We start from the raw sequence: 15,399 nt of genomic DNA on the forward strand, positions 1-15,399 counted from the left end.
ACCGCGACAAGGTGTACCCCATGGGAGGGTTATATTATATGTAATTTTATATATAATATAATACATAATTTGAAGTTTATTTTGTAATATAGTACATAAATTTAAATTCGCAAATATAAACGATAAATAAAAATATAAAAGATAAAAGAAAATCTATTATATAAAGCAATGTTCAAAATAATTAATTTTAAAACTAATTATTGCGCGCAATTAATTTTTACTTTTAAATAGATATATTTTAATGTTATAAATCGCGTAATTACAAAATAATTTATATTTCTTAGATATAAACTTTTAAAAATATGATAAATAAAATAATTTCTATTTTTTTATATATGAAATATTTAAATAAATATATTAATATGAAATGTTTTATAAAATATAAGAAGTATCTGAAAATATTAATTAATAAAAAATTTTATAAATGTTTTAATTATTTTAAAATAAAATGGAATATTTTTCATAAGTATATGTATTATACAGAGTGGGCCATTTTAATCTATGCACCCAAATTTCTTTGTACCTAAGACAGATACGGAAAAATGATTCAGACAAAAGTTTTATGGTTTCGAGGGGGCCATAAGATGGTATCATTGGTTTGACCTTGAAGAGTTATTTGAAGGTCACATGAAGGTCACCTTTAATTTCTTAAACGGAACCTACTATTTGTCATTGCACATTCTTGTAGCTTATCTCGAGAGCTTTCCAAAACACTATAATTAAGTACTTTTTTGTTAAGTACTTTTTGAGTTATGAGGCTTGAAATAATTTCTTAATTTTACATAAACCGTAAAATATCTTGTAAAATATTCATTTTTCGATTATCTTACCTTAATACTTTTATGTACAAAATAATAAGAAGAATCAATTGGTGTAAAGAAAACACATAGTTGTTTTTAAGAAAAAATATGGAATTTGCAATTAACAATTCCATATTTTTTCTTAAAAACAACTATGTATTTTCTTTACACCAATTGATTCCTCTCATTATTTTGTACATAAAAGTATTAAGGTAAGATAATCGAAAAATGAATATTTTACAAGATATTTTACGGTTTATGTAAAATTAAGAAATTATTTCAAGCCTCATAACTCAAAAAGTACTTAACAAAAAAGTACTTAATTATAGTGTTTTGGAAAGCTCTCGAGATAAGCTACAAGAATGTGCAATGACAAATAGTAGGTTCCGTTTAAGAAATTAAAGGTGACCTTCATGTGACCTTCAAATAACTCTTCAAGGTCAAACCAATGATACCATCTTATGGCCCCCTCGAAACCATAAAACTTTTGTCTGAATCATTTTTCCGTATCTGTCTTAGGTACAAAGAAATTTGGGTGCATAGATTAAAATGGCCCACCCTGTATATGTTACAATTTAAAACCACTATTGAATCACTATCAAAGAAATAAAACGAAACGAGAAATATGTATATTTTGAATCGTGTTATTATTTACGAGTGCACGAGCGTCAGCGTATGCCGATTGTGTCGCACGCGTTCGATATGTATCGTTCCGCGGACGCAACAATATAATAAATAATGAATGTGATAAATAATTTATATTAATGACTTACATCATATCTTATTAGTCCATCCATTTCCAAAACCTCCTTTTCTCTTTTGCTTTCTTCGCTTTTTCCTCGTGGCACTTCAATCCTCCTTGCATTTATTTCAATTCCTCGTTACACTTACACTCATTCACGAAAAGTTCCTCGTTGTACTTGCAATTGTGTTCACAGCCATTCTTCTGAAGAATGGAACCATACATTTTTATATACTTGACGTATTTTATTTTACCGTTATAAGGTTGTTTCTAGAGGGATATTACCACCTTTTTGTAAAAATTTATATTATTTCTGCAAAAAATGTATATGCATTTTAAAAAATCTTTACTAAGGATAAGTCGCGTATTTTTACAAGGTTTCATTTTCTAGATATTAGAGTTCACTCCCAAGGGGTGGTTTTTGAATATTGTTATAATACGATAAATTAGTCTCCTTAGAAGTCTTATCTAACGGTACAGTTTTTATATTTTTGTGATACCGTTTTCGAGATAGATTAGATTTTACCTCCAAGAGGTTTTTGAAAATTGTTATGCGATAAATTAATCTCTCACACGTATACACACACATATACACATATCACACGTATGCACACACATGTACATAAATGGTTTTGTTTCTTAAAGCATTTTTGCATACTAAAGCGAATAATCATATATGCGCGGTATGAACGCAGCTTGAGGGACAAAATCGTTTTGAATGTGTGCGTGCGAAGATACGTTCATGAGTCTGAACCTTATGAATGAAAATGAAAAATGTCACAATTCTGACATGCGATTATCATTTCTCGGGATTGACTGCACCGATTTTATTCAAACTGGTCACAATCGAAAGCTTGTATTCACATTATATGAGAAAAATGCCGTTAGATTTTTAATTACGGCTTTAGTTTCTGAAATATTTCAATTAAAAGTTTATGTGACGTCATTTAACGTAAAATTCCGGATAAGCTACTTGGTAGCGCCGCCTCGAGAACAGTGATTCTCAATGCTCGGATCCAATTTTTTATCAGTTTTTTATGTACTTGGCGTCGCGACGCTACCGCGTCGCTTGATAATTACTAATTCTTTATATACATTTCGTGATAAATATTAAATACGAGAAAAGTTAAGAGTGGCTCGTCGCGTAGCGGCAAGCGAAGAAACATATGCCACATACTATTATGTCTTTTTTATGTCATTTTTTTCGACAAAGCGAAAAGATGTCTTTATAGACATCTTTTCGTTTTGTCGAAAAGATAACTTAAAAAAGACATCTTTTCGTTATCTTTTAGTATAATGTGCTGTGTGGGGAATGAATGCGATTCGATAAAGATTTATCGTTGCGATACAGTTTTATGTCGTTAATTAGTTTTTAATTAATTAATACTTATTAATATTTATAACAAATTATGTTTTGATACTAATCGTAATCGTGTTTAGTACAAAAATTACAATATACGAAGCGTTTCTCATCACTACTTTATTACTCGAGAGTCACCGTGCGAATGATGACAAAGCCGTGACATGTATAGCGTGCTTGCTAAACGTCGCCAAGGCCAAACATGATATTATTGATAATTCTCTGCCAAAATATTTTACGTACTACATATACACGCGGAATTTTAAATTATAGAGGTATATTTTATTTTAAATTAATTATTAAACAATTGATGTTGATCACGAAACCTTTTGTTATTCCAATGATTTGAATTTATTCGATTGTTTTACCGCGCTTTTCCGAAGTCAAATTTTATAATATTTAGTTTTGCATTTTAAAAGACTGACTTAAAGCGAGCTAAATAAATAAATAAATAAATAAATAAATGATTGAGAGAAGAAAAAGGAGACATAAATAAATAATATCGTGAAAAGAGACAACATACTAATATTTTTATATAATAAATTATTATTAATTAAATTATTTATATTTTTATTTATATTATTTATATCATCAGAGAGACATATATGTTACCCTCTGAGAACATTCGTGGACTTGTCGGGTTCAATTGCTCCGGGGTAGTTTACTAGACGTTATTGACCAATCATAGCGATTTTTTTGAAGAATGTAACCATATATTCTTCAGAAGAATGACTGTGATTGGTCAATAACATCTAGTAAACTACCCCGGAGCGATTGAACCTGACAAATCGAAAACGCCATCACGTCTTCTCTCTGCTGGGAAAGTTCCCAGACCTCACCAACCTAACTGCAGATTAATTCCCTAGGGATGCCTAGGGATTTTTCGCGCTGGACAGTTGGCCAGCCTTACATTTTTCGCGGCAACGCGCGGGATCGCGAGTGACGCACCGCAAACAATCGAGAAGCTGTGCGTTCGCGATAAAAGGAGCAATTTGCGGCGATCTGTCGTATCGAGGAGGTTTTTTGGACGCGGTTTAACGAGGCCTTATGTGAGTACCCGTTATCCTTATCACGAACGCGCCATAAACGCGGGTAAATCGCGTCGTCTTCGCGCGATGCACGCGAAGTCACGAGTACCGGTAAACGCGACGCCGCCACCGCTTTCATCTCCGCCATTTTGCATCCGAACCGCCGATTGTGATTAATCGTGCGGTCACGCGAAATCTTTCTCCGATCTTGGGAGAATCCACGCAGTTTGGATCTCTCGCTTGTGAATTATTTTAAAATGATATAAAAATCATGAGCAAGCATGTATTACACTTGTCAACCTGTCTCGAATAGTCCTTTGTTTTCCTTGCAATTTCTATATTTTTTTACTATTGGGAATATATCCGATAATTATTTACAAGAAAACCTATTGTAATTGCATATATATATATGTTATATTACTGTAAGTTAAGTAATTGGTGGTAGCCCTTTTGTTTCATAGAGAAAGCGAGAGAGTTTTCTGTACGTTGCTTTATCACACTTGTACAAATTCAGAAATTCTATATTTTTGTCTTTTATTATATCTTCCTAAATGATTTTCTAGAAAAAAAAAACAAGAATTAATAAAACTTATTTAATCCTCATATTTACAGTGTATAACGAGCCATAATGAGCAAGGTCAAGGAGTCTCCTCCGACGGATAATGAGACAGAGGAGGAATTCAGCGTGGAAAAAGTTTTAGATAGAAGAGTCGTGAAGGGAAAGGTACATAAGATCCTGTCGTTTATACCTTGTAACTAAGATTTATTCTAAATACATGTTTCTCTCTGGATCGTAGGTGGAGTATTTCCTAAAATGGAAAGGATATTCAAATGATGAAAACACCTGGGAGCCTGAGGAAAATTTAGATTGCCCTGATCTAATCGCTCAATTCGAGGAGCAACGGAAAAAGAAGGAGGCGGCGGCGTCAGGAAAACGACACGAAGAGAAAGAGCAGAAAAAACGAAAAAGTGCCAGCACACCGACACCTACTCAGGCTAAAAAGAAGTCAGTAGTAGAAGAGAAGAAGGCGGAAGGTAAAGGAGGGAAGCATCGAAAATTTCTTTTAAATTTGTAGTTTTTATTTTTATCTTTTTTTTGTTCTCTTTTTCTTCCCTTTGTTTTTTACTTTTTGTAACAAATTAAAGCCACTGTTTATTTTAATGAATAATTATTGAATTTCATTTTCTTAACTGCAAATATTCATCTTACAGGATTTGATAGAAACTTGGAACCCGAACGTATTATTGGCGCGACAGATTCCAGTGGTGAACTGATGTTTTTAATGAAGTGGAAAGGAACGGATGATGCAGATTTAGTGCCTGCTCGCATCGCCAACGAAAAGTGCCCACAAATTGTCATTAAATTTTACGAGGAACGACTTACGTGGCACAGCCCTACTCATGATGAGGAAAACTCTACCAAACCTGACCCAGAGTAGCGTCCAACTTACAGATACATATATACAGCTCGCTTTAGGATATATCACATTTAACATTTTTTAAATACGTGTAATAAAATAACTGAACAACTTGCAAGTTTATCTATTGTCATTGCACACATTGCAAATAAAATATAGATTTATAATTTTTTTAAAAAAAACTGGAGAGTTACAAGCGAGCTAGCACTGTCCTGTTGTACATGTATTAATTGATTAGAATGGACAATTTTTATCTATATGAAAGACCTATTTTCCCTTCCAGTTTTTCTCTAATTTCTCATTGTACCTATATATTCCTGTTAAAGATATTAAAGTAAAAAAGTGTTGCATAACTATTATTATACTATATATATTATAATTATCTGCACTATATTTTACGCTCATTAGTTGATAATCTCTTTAGATTTTGAATAATTGAAAATTCTGTTGAAGATTGGGAAGCTAAATAGGTAATTCGTATAGATATTAAATATTGTGTTTAATGTTTGATGTGCAGAAAAAAAAGCAGCACTTTAAATTCATGTAAAAGACTATCGCTTAAAAACTCCCTTGAGAATATTTTTAATGTATATATATACATATTCAAAATTCTTTTTTAATACTTCAAAGATAAATTACATATTACTATTAGTAAATAGTGACAGTCAATTATAAAGCACACAATCAATTATAAAGTAATATTCTCTTGAATCAATTTTTTTCTAAATGTTCTGCAATTTTTTTTGTATTACAGTATTCTATATAAATATAAATTGAGAAAAATCGCATATTTATCGTTTGCCTAAAAGTTTCAAATGTACACATCTAACGTACATCAATTGTAATAGAAAGTCATATTTTTCAATGAAAATAAGTCGTCAAGAAAAATTGTCAAAGAATTATGATTTAGTTTTATATAATTTACATAATATTTTTTAATATTTCTTAATTAAAAGTCCCTTGGAAATAATGATCTAATATTATTGTTTAAAGACGACTTGTTCGTATTAAAATATCGCATTCTATTATTTGAATTGTCATGATTAATCATATCAAAAATTATATTGATGAAAAAAAAACATTTGTATTATGAAATGTAATGGCAAAATTTATCAATGTTATATATTATTGTGTATATATATATATGTTATATAGTATATATATATACAATATATATAATATATTGTATATACATATATATATATATATATATATATAATACAATATATTATATATATATATATTATATATTGTATATATATTGTATATATATAATATATTGTATATGTATATATATTATATATATAATATATTGTATATGTATATATATTGTATATATATAATATATTGTATATATATATGTAATAATATATATAATATATATATATTATGATCTTGCCTAAAAATCTTACAAAAAGATAAAAGTGCTACTAATAATGATGCAAATAATTGAATAAGTGTTTGTCGTTCTCTCAGCTTGTTCTATACCTTGATCATAATATCGATTTAAAGTAATCGGAAAAAAGAGGTTTATTGTAAACGAATGTAAACGAAGTTATCTCTATAAAACGTGTTTATTATATATTTATCTTTTGGATTTTTTAGCCTGTTTGTTATTAAATTGGGCAGCTTTTCGCTTATTCTTACTAAATGATCCTTTTAATCGTTGATGCCGTTTTGTTTCCCAATCTATTTGTTTGACGCTAGCACCGTCGCTGCTGTTAAAAGTATTACTACCACCGTGCTTTCCTTTGGTTTTGCTTTGCTCTTCCAGCATCTCGGCGAATTTCTCTGCCGACATGAATATATCACTGTCGATTCCTCTTCCCTTTTTCTTCTCTTTGCTCTTCGAATTTTTCGTTATCAACTTTTTATTTAAACCGGAAATTAGTTCATCATCTAAGATCTCTCCATCATCGGAATCGTTAAATTCTATATCGCTCAAATCTTCCTCATTATCCATTTCTCCAAAATCAATATCGCTTAAATCTTGCTCGTCTTCCGCGATATCGTCTTCAAGATCTTCTGATATATCATCATTATCGCTAATATCATCCTGATCATCACTGTCCTCATCATTATCTTCATTTATCTTGTCTTCTAAAAATTATAAAGAAAGAATAAAAATAATTTCTATAATTATGTGTGTGTGGAATATATTGAAGATATATATTAAGTCTAATACTTCTTTTGTTTCCTTTTAAAGAAGCTAAAGACAAAAAAGTATATTTTATATGATATATAATATTACTTTTCTTCTTCCCAGGTACGATATTCGCCGCAATGTCCAAGTCGTCAAAATCTTGACCGCTACCCATATGATCCAGCATATCATTAAATTCCTCACTATTAACGCTTTCTACGTCTTCATCATCATCATCAATTTCTTGTTTGACACGCTGTTTCATCTCGTTTCTCCTCTTTAGATATCGATAGAGGAATACCTCATCCACTGGTATTCGCTCCTCTGCTTCGTTGAGATATGCCATGCTATCAACGGGCAAAGAGCGTATCCCTTTAGGTGTGTATCCGGCGCGTTGTGCCAAGGGGTCGTTCTTCCTCTGCACCTTTTTGTCGTCCAGCTTCTTGGGATTTTTAAAGACATATCGATCCAAGAATCGAATCAATGTCAGATCCTCGAGCGGATCGCCCGTGTACGTAATCGGTTTTCCTAAAAATAAAAAAAAGAAATTCACAAATAACAATTGCCTATATCGAATAAAAATTGTATAAAATTGATTTGTTTAAAATTCACCACACCTTGAAGAATCTGATTTGCGAATAAAGCGACACTCGGATGAAAATGTCTGGACAATGCTTGGAGTTCAGTGTTAAATCCTGTGATTGCTCCCGCATAAAGAGGATTACGACAGAAAGAGTCGTATGCCTTCATATTTTGCATGTCAACTTTTATGTCCGATTCTTCCTTTATATCAGACCTCATTTCCGATGTGTCGTCCGCACCAATCGTGACATTTGATAACACAATGGAGTTTTCCTTTTTCGATTTTTCTACTACACAAACCTCCTCTACATCGGACGGACTGTCGTTTAACTCGCATACGTCGTTTTCGATTTTAACAGATTTTTGTGGCTCGAGCAACAGATGTTTTAGGTCCTTGCGTTGAAGAATTTTTGAGACGATATACAGAATAGCGCATGCCATATTTGCAGAAAAGTAGAATGTAATTTGCAAGATTCTTTTAATGAAAGCGTGTAAACGTATTATGCTTTGATCCTTCTGAAGAACTCGATACAACAAATTCAGGAATATCGCACGTTTGCTCGCTATTCCTATCTGTCGATCAAATAACTTTCTGTAAAAGGCTGAGTAAAATCTGTTTGCCTGAGACTCGTCCTTGCCTATAATCTAAAAAAAAAAAAACAAATGTTTTTTACTGTAAATGATTTAATATAAATTAATTAATATAAACGATTTAATATAAATTAATATTAATATTATTTAATATAAATTTTTTAATATAAATGATTTAAATAAATTAATATAAATATAATTATATTATTAAATATGATTTAATATAAATTAATTATTATAAATGATTTAATATAAATTAATATTAATATGATTTAATATAAATTAATATTAAATATGATTTAATATAAATTAATTGAAAATACAAAGATGAGATATTCAATGATATCACAACAAATACTACTCAATAGTACTTACTTGATGCAGCAAATTAAGTGCATTTAGAGAAACATTAAAGGATCCAAGATGTACTACTTTATAGACAGAATCGATGTGCTCGTTTAATATTTTCGAGTCTATTTTGGCAAAAGGATACGCTCTATTAACACCCATTAGAATTGCTGCCATCATCCTACTATCGGGTTCTCCTTTCTTCAAACATGCCTTAAAAAATGCAAAATACACTTCTATCAACGTAGCAGCTATTACATTGTCATTCTTATCCAGAGCAAATTGCGTCAGCAGGCATATAGCGTAATATTGAGTACGCTGGGCCATATTTTTCCTAAACAGCAATTTTTCAATTTCACGCAGAATTACAAGCTTCATATTTGGATGCTCGTACAGTAACTTATTGATGCAAAATACAGCTTTAGATGCAACTTTGCTCTGTGGATCGCCAATTTTATTTACAAGCAGCTCTAACAACTTGTGTTCCTGCTCAGCATTGCCTATCAACAGATCCGTCATCGCGGATATAGCTTTCTCACGATTTGTGTCTACTGTGTCGGAAGCTACCATAGACAAATTCAATACAAAGGACTCGTATTGCTGGCGAAGCTGATCTTCAAAGTACCAATGCGCCAACAGCCTATTTCTGGAGGCATTCGTCTTGACGATGGGGTCCGATTCGTTTCTCATATCAAGCTTATCTAGGTCCTGCTCTTCCAACTTCAACAACCTAAATTTGGGATGTAACAGATCAGTCAGGAAGAGCTCCTTCAGAGACATAATGACCATGCCGCACTGGTTGTGCTTGGCTCCTCGCACTTGGGACACCAGAGACGCCAGGCGAGTCAAGTTATACTTTGGATTATCCTGCACCAGGACTACGCTGGCCGCTATTTTATCCGAGGTAGTACCTTGCTGCAACGCCGTCCTCAGCCATTTCATCTCCGAGTCAGGCGACCTGGATTGTTTCGACTGAAAAGCCGCGGTCTCCGCCTCCAGATACCTTTTTCCCTCATCTTTCAGACGCAACACGTCGATTTCCGACACGGAATGTTTGCAAGGCTGCTCTGTCTTCTGGTATTCTTGGTACCATTTCTGCTTGTCGCCAGCAAGTATATCGTTAAATCCTCTCCTCATCTTTCCACGTGATAATTTGTACAAGCAGAGAGAGCGGCCATTTAACGGGGATCCATTTTACCTATCTATTTTACCTATGGAGTAGTATTTAGGCTTGGTAACATGGTTCATGTCCGTGCTATGGTTCGTATCTGAACTAAATAGAAATAAAAAAAAAATTTTCCCATACCGGGAATCGAACCCGAGCCTCCTGGGTGAAAGCCAGGTATCCTAGCCACTAGACCATATGGGATTTCTGATGATTGTTCGATTATATATCGTATTTAATTTGTATAACGAAAATCCGAGAAAAATAAAAATCCTGTATATTCATATATAATATAAAATTTGAATACATTAATAAATATAAATGAAAATATAATGATAAAAAACACTTTTTTAATATTATAATTTTTTTAATATCATATTGTTTTTTTAATATTATAATTTTTACTTCATATTACAACTTATGAAATAAATATAATTTTTAACATAATTGAATATGTGCATATGTACAATTAAATAAATAGAAAATTTGATATAATTCAATTTTACGTCTAATTTGATCATATTCTTAGTTTTTCGGAAAAATATAATTATTGACAAATAATTTTCAATTAGCATTGAAATGATATATAAAATTTCACATTATACGGCATATTTTATCAAGTATATTTTTGATTAAGACACTATAATGATAAGAGTATTTAATGGCAATATCATAAAAAAAATTATATATATAAAAATATACAGAATATACCTTCATATTAAAAATTTGCTATTTTTAAGATGTATATAGCATTTTTTGATACAGATTATATCACTTTGAAAATAATTTAGAGATATACTCTTCTATATGTATTAAATTATAGAAACAGAAAATTAATCATATTTTCGAATTTAAATTTTTAAGTTTTTATCGAAAATACTAATAATTAATAATTAACATATAAACATTAAAAGAAAGCAAAATGTGGTATCCAATATTATGGAGAAAAAATTTAAAATATATCATGTTATATTTTTATTTTCTTCATTGTGCTAATTAAAAGAAAATAATTTCTCCAAACAATTCAGTTAAATAATTAGTCAAAAAATGCTGGTATCATGACTAGATTGTAGAAAACAAAAACTTATGAAATATGAACAACTTGACAAGATAAGAATATCGAAAAGATATTTGCTATAGATTAATATCATCCTTAATCTCTCTTTATAACATGGGCAAATACGCTATCGTATTTTCCAACATGTGTCATTTGTGTTTTGTTCCAAATGATAAAGTACATTTCTAAATTATATCTTTTCACAAATATGCAATTTTTCATAATAATAGAAGTAAATTTTATGATATTATACGCGATACATTCTTATAGAAAATTTGAAAAATTGATAAATCTATTGATCTAATCCACGATGCCTTCTTTTCATTCTTGCATATGGCCCAATTTCAGGATCCATCACGAAATCGTACAAGACAGAAAGCCACGAATTATGTTGTGGCAAATTGTCATAAAATTCTGCAGCTATACGTTTTACCTGCGTAAAATAGTTAAATTAATAAACATAAGCTATATTATTATATAATATATTAAAATTAATTAATTTTCGACATACTTCTGGCAATCTCGAACCAGGCACTGCAGGAAAGTCATGATGCTCATTGTGATATCCGACGTTGAAAGTAATTAAGTTTAGACACCCATAATAACTATATGTCTCAAAACCTTTCTTGTACATATAATGTTCTGATATAAAATGGCCTGCCACAGGATGCAATCCCATTGCCATAAATGAGCCAATAAGCAAGTAAAACAATACTTTACCACCTGAAATTATACATTTTGCTTTTTATATATATATATTATTAATTTATAAATTTATACTTTATATTTAAATTAATTTTATTAATTATTATCTTAATTTGTATGTGATTTCTGAAACTTACCGAAAAAATACCATATACAACCATCAAATATCAATTGTAAGACTAAATTGATGTATTCTAAAAAAGTTGGTATCTTTGGATATGTTACAAGAGGTCGGAATGCATAGAAAAATGGTTGCAACAATACCCAACAGAACTTTCCAAAGGTTGTACTAAATAATTTTGCCTCTAATAACGTTGGTAAATCTGTATCTAATTTCTCATCTCCTTGATACTAGATACCAAAAATATACTTTATTAATATATATATGCAATTGGAAATATATATCACTACACAACATATATGTATATTACTATATAAAATATAAAATACATATTTTGCATCAAGTCTTGTAATACTCACACGATGGTGCTCAAGATGATATTTTTTAAAACTAATAGATATTGGTATTCCTATTGGCAAATTTGCAAAAAAACCAAACAGTCTATTAGCCATAGGTCTAGCATGTCCAAAGGCAAGATTATGAGAAATTTCATGTATCGCTGAAAAACAATGCATAATGTATTAAAAATTATACATAATATACATGACCTTAGAGTAGTTTTAATGTGTTGATAAATGAAATATACATACCAAGCATAAGAGAATGATTTATTACACCACCAAAACAATATGCTGATAACAAAAGTTGTGGATAACTTAAATCTTTGACAATGAAAAATGTCACAAACTGTATTAATACCATTCCAGTTACAATCCATTTAAAATTTGGATCATATCCAAATAATTTTTTAATCTGCGGGTATTTCTCTAAAATAAAGAAAACATTTATTTTTATAATAAACATTCCAGAATTAATTGAATAAAATAATTAACAAACATATGATTTTAAAAAATATATAAAATATCTTTTGTAAATGTTGTATAATATATTTCTATGATATATAATACATTTGCGAAACAATTTATTTACAGAATTTCTTAAATCTATTTGATAAATAAAAATGCATTTATTTCAAAGATAATATGTATATTTTCAATTAATTAGAGGCAAGATTTGTTGAATTCTTGTTATATATTTCAGTAATTTCTTTCGATGTCAAATATCTTGGAATTTTTTATAAATAAACAAATTTTAAATATTAAGTATTGTATATATTATATTGTATTATATCAAGCAAATGTATTATGCATTACATACTATGCATTATGTATTGTATTAAGCAAACAAGTGTTTTGTCAGTTTTTAATTATACATGATTTAGATAGATTATTTAATCTAGATTATTTACTAGATTATTTAATCTGTATCTGTATCTGTAAAATATATTTTAAATTTAACATTATATATTTTGCATTCATTATTTAATGGCAGATTAAGAATGCATTAATAAGCTCAATTAATGTTTTATCGCTCTTACAATATTATTTTTATATAAAATAATTAATTAGGAAAAATAGAAAATGTTTATAATAAACAGTATGGTCTTCTGCATCCCTTGACTTTATTTAATATAAGATAATTTTATGCAATTTAATTATATGTATATGAAAAAGTATTTAACCTTATATATAGGGAGTCCGATATTTTTAAATTTCGTTAAAAATCGCTAAATTACAATAAATAACACATTAAAATGTATAAATATTTTCTTCTCTTTTATAATGTTCATACCTAAAATTATTTTGCGCCGCGTGGCATGCGGCTCCTCTGTATAAACCCACTCAAAGTCCGTTCTAGAAACACGTTGGCCCATCTTCACGATGATTTTTATATAAAAGGCAAGGAGGCAAAGAGAGTCTCGATGGAAGCTAATAGCTGATCGACATAACGAAAGCAAGAAACGAAAACACACGCCGCGTACACGCCCTTGAATTCAGAATCTCTTCATGTGATGCCGGTTTCTTGTATTTATCGCTCTACAGAGTGCTCTGAAATTAACGAACACGTTTTACTAATCGTGTGTTTATTTAAAAAAGAAATATGAAGTCACTCGCGCTTTAAATCGAATCATTATTATTTAGGGGAATATCGATGAATAATTAATAAATTTTCAAATTTCTAAAAAGTTTGATAAATTTACTACTGTTCTATTCTAATTAAATATTTGTTTTTACGACGAATTTGAAATAAATTTAAAAAATCAAGGTTAGAATTTTTTTCGTTATTTATTAAAACATAATGATTATTTTCCTTTTTCGATTTATTTTCTGTACAATATTATTTTCAATTTATTCTATATACAATATTCTATACTCAATTGATGTTCATGATAAGAGTTCATTTGATAATTTTAGGACACCCTATATATGAAACGTCATTCATGAATGTGGCACGATTACATCACACAGGTTATGTACAAAGATAAACCTGCGATTACCATAGATTTCTATTACTAGACCGCTAATTTCGATGCTAGAATAAGTATAAGAGCATTTATTACCTGCTTTTGTGTGGATAGAATGTATAAATTGGATAAAGAATATATATGTATATAAATGGCGTAATTTATATAATATTTTCATATATGTCACTATAAGAGAATAAAATATACTTGATATTCTTCACTGTGTTTTATCTTTATTTTATAATCTACTTTGTAATGTGCGTTCATGTCATGTCTTATCAAGAGAAATGGCACATTGACAGCTGATATGAAATTCTGCTCACGTATAAAGCATGTTCCACTTGACGTTTCCAATGCAAGTGGAATCATCCCATCCTTGTTGTTCGCCGAAAGTTAAATAAAGACAGATGATGCTCCCGAAGTGACAAATGAAATAGATATAATAGTGCATTTCACTATTTTTTTACCATTTTACTATTTTATTAAATGTCCCTGGTAAAAATTATTTATAGAATTATTCAAAAAATGTTCAAATTTTCTATAAAAATTCTAAAATTTTAGCAGAAAACTTAAGATTTTCTGTACAAATTGGCACACTTTTCACAAATCTTCAGGAAAAAAATGAAAATATTTCATATTTTTATCGTAAATGAATTTTGTTAGAATTTTTTATATAAATAAATGTTAAATATTCTGAGATTTTTTATTCCATAATTTTTTAAATTATATATTATACTAGATAGTTATAACACATATGTATAAAATTTGGTGAAAAAGAAATTTCATAATTTCATTAGAAAATTTTAGGAATTTTTCATAATTCAAATAATTTATATTAAAAAATTTGAATAAGTAAATCTGATATATGTTTTTAGAATTCTTCAGAAATTTGAATTATGAAAAATTTATTTATCCAATTATTTAATATTAAAAAATTTGAATAAATAAATCTAATATATTTTTTTAGAATTCTTCATAAATTTGAATTATGAAAAATCTAAAATTTTTTAAGAAATTATGAAATTTTTTTTTAC

The 15,399-nt window shown here is 29.4% G+C and overlaps 3 protein-coding genes and 1 non-coding gene across 4 annotated transcripts; 1 reads left to right on the plus strand and 3 right to left on the minus strand.

The window, feature by feature from the left end:
• Positions 1 to 3,794: 3,794 nt before the first annotated feature.
• Positions 3,795 to 5,630, plus strand: LOC145974434 (chromobox protein homolog 5). Its single transcript, XM_083104274.1, has 4 exons — positions 3,795 to 3,951; positions 4,543 to 4,654; positions 4,728 to 4,965; positions 5,143 to 5,630. The coding sequence occupies exons 2-4, from the start codon at positions 4,559 to 4,561 to the stop codon at positions 5,367 to 5,369; spliced, it is 561 nt and encodes a 186-aa protein (XP_082960400.1). The 5' UTR covers positions 3,795 to 3,951; positions 4,543 to 4,558; the 3' UTR covers positions 5,370 to 5,630.
• Positions 5,631 to 6,903: 1,273 nt separating this feature from the next.
• Noc1 (Nucleolar complex protein 1) lies at positions 6,904 to 10,200 on the minus strand. Its single transcript, XM_083104277.1, has 4 exons — positions 9,040 to 10,200; positions 8,109 to 8,718; positions 7,600 to 8,019; positions 6,904 to 7,448 (listed from the first exon to the last, which is right to left on the minus strand). Exons 1-4 carry the CDS (start codon positions 10,147 to 10,149, stop codon positions 6,934 to 6,936), a joined length of 2,655 nt encoding a protein of 884 aa, XP_082960403.1. The 5' UTR covers positions 10,150 to 10,200; the 3' UTR covers positions 6,904 to 6,933.
• A 109-nt stretch (positions 10,201 to 10,309) lies between these two features.
• On the minus strand, positions 10,310 to 10,381 carry Trnae-uuc (transfer RNA glutamic acid (anticodon UUC)). The gene has a single exon. It is a non-coding gene; the product is annotated as a tRNA-Glu (tRNA).
• A 747-nt stretch (positions 10,382 to 11,128) lies between these two features.
• Positions 11,129 to 14,680, minus strand: Ifc (delta4-sphingolipid-FADS-like protein ifc). The gene is made up of 7 exons (XM_083104759.1): positions 14,462 to 14,680; positions 13,693 to 13,949; positions 12,651 to 12,827; positions 12,420 to 12,559; positions 12,077 to 12,290; positions 11,746 to 11,957; positions 11,129 to 11,667 (listed from the first exon to the last, which is right to left on the minus strand). The coding sequence occupies exons 2-7, from the start codon at positions 13,772 to 13,774 to the stop codon at positions 11,527 to 11,529; spliced, it is 966 nt and encodes a 321-aa protein (XP_082960885.1). The 5' UTR covers positions 13,775 to 13,949; positions 14,462 to 14,680; the 3' UTR covers positions 11,129 to 11,526.
• Between the last annotated feature and the right edge of the window lie 719 nt (positions 14,681 to 15,399).

This window comes from Camponotus vicinus, unplaced genomic scaffold (genome assembly GCF_025532165.1).
Source record: "Camponotus vicinus isolate PSW18456_S1 unplaced genomic scaffold, iyCamVici1.0 SCAF_7, whole genome shotgun sequence".
Taxonomy (NCBI): Eukaryota; Metazoa; Arthropoda; class Insecta; order Hymenoptera; family Formicidae; genus Camponotus; species Camponotus vicinus.

Excerpts from the sequence above, each read along its gene's own strand:
- LOC145974434 (XM_083104274.1), top strand. The coding sequence starts at position 4,559 with ATGAGCAAGGTCAAGGAGTCTCCTCCGACGGATAATGAGACAGAGGAG. Across the intron at positions 4,655-4,727 it reads GAAGAGTCGTGAAGGGAAAG|GTGGAGTATTTCCTAAAATG; the intron begins GTACATAAGATC and ends TCTGGATCGTAG. Across the intron at positions 4,966-5,142 it reads AGAAGAGAAGAAGGCGGAAG|GATTTGATAGAAACTTGGAA; the intron begins GTAAAGGAGGGA and ends TTCATCTTACAG.
- Noc1 (XM_083104277.1), bottom strand. The coding sequence starts at position 10,149 with ATGAGGAGAGGATTTAACGATATACTTGCTGGCGACAAGCAGAAATGG. Across the intron at positions 8,719-9,039 it reads CACTTAATTTGCTGCATCAA|ATTATAGGCAAGGACGAGTC; the intron begins GTAAGTACTATT and ends TTTTTTTTTTAG. Across the intron at positions 8,020-8,108 it reads CGCAAATCAGATTCTTCAAG|GAAAACCGATTACGTACACG; the intron begins GTGTGGTGAATT and ends TTTTATTTTTAG.
- Ifc (XM_083104759.1), bottom strand. The coding sequence starts at position 13,774 with ATGGGCCAACGTGTTTCTAGAACGGACTTTGAGTGGGTTTATACAGAG. Across the intron at positions 12,560-12,650 it reads AAATCATTCTCTTATGCTTG|CGATACATGAAATTTCTCAT; the intron begins GTATGTATATTT and ends ATTGTTTTTCAG. Across the intron at positions 11,668-11,745 it reads CTGGTTCGAGATTGCCAGAA|GTAAAACGTATAGCTGCAGA; the intron begins GTATGTCGAAAA and ends TATTTTACGCAG.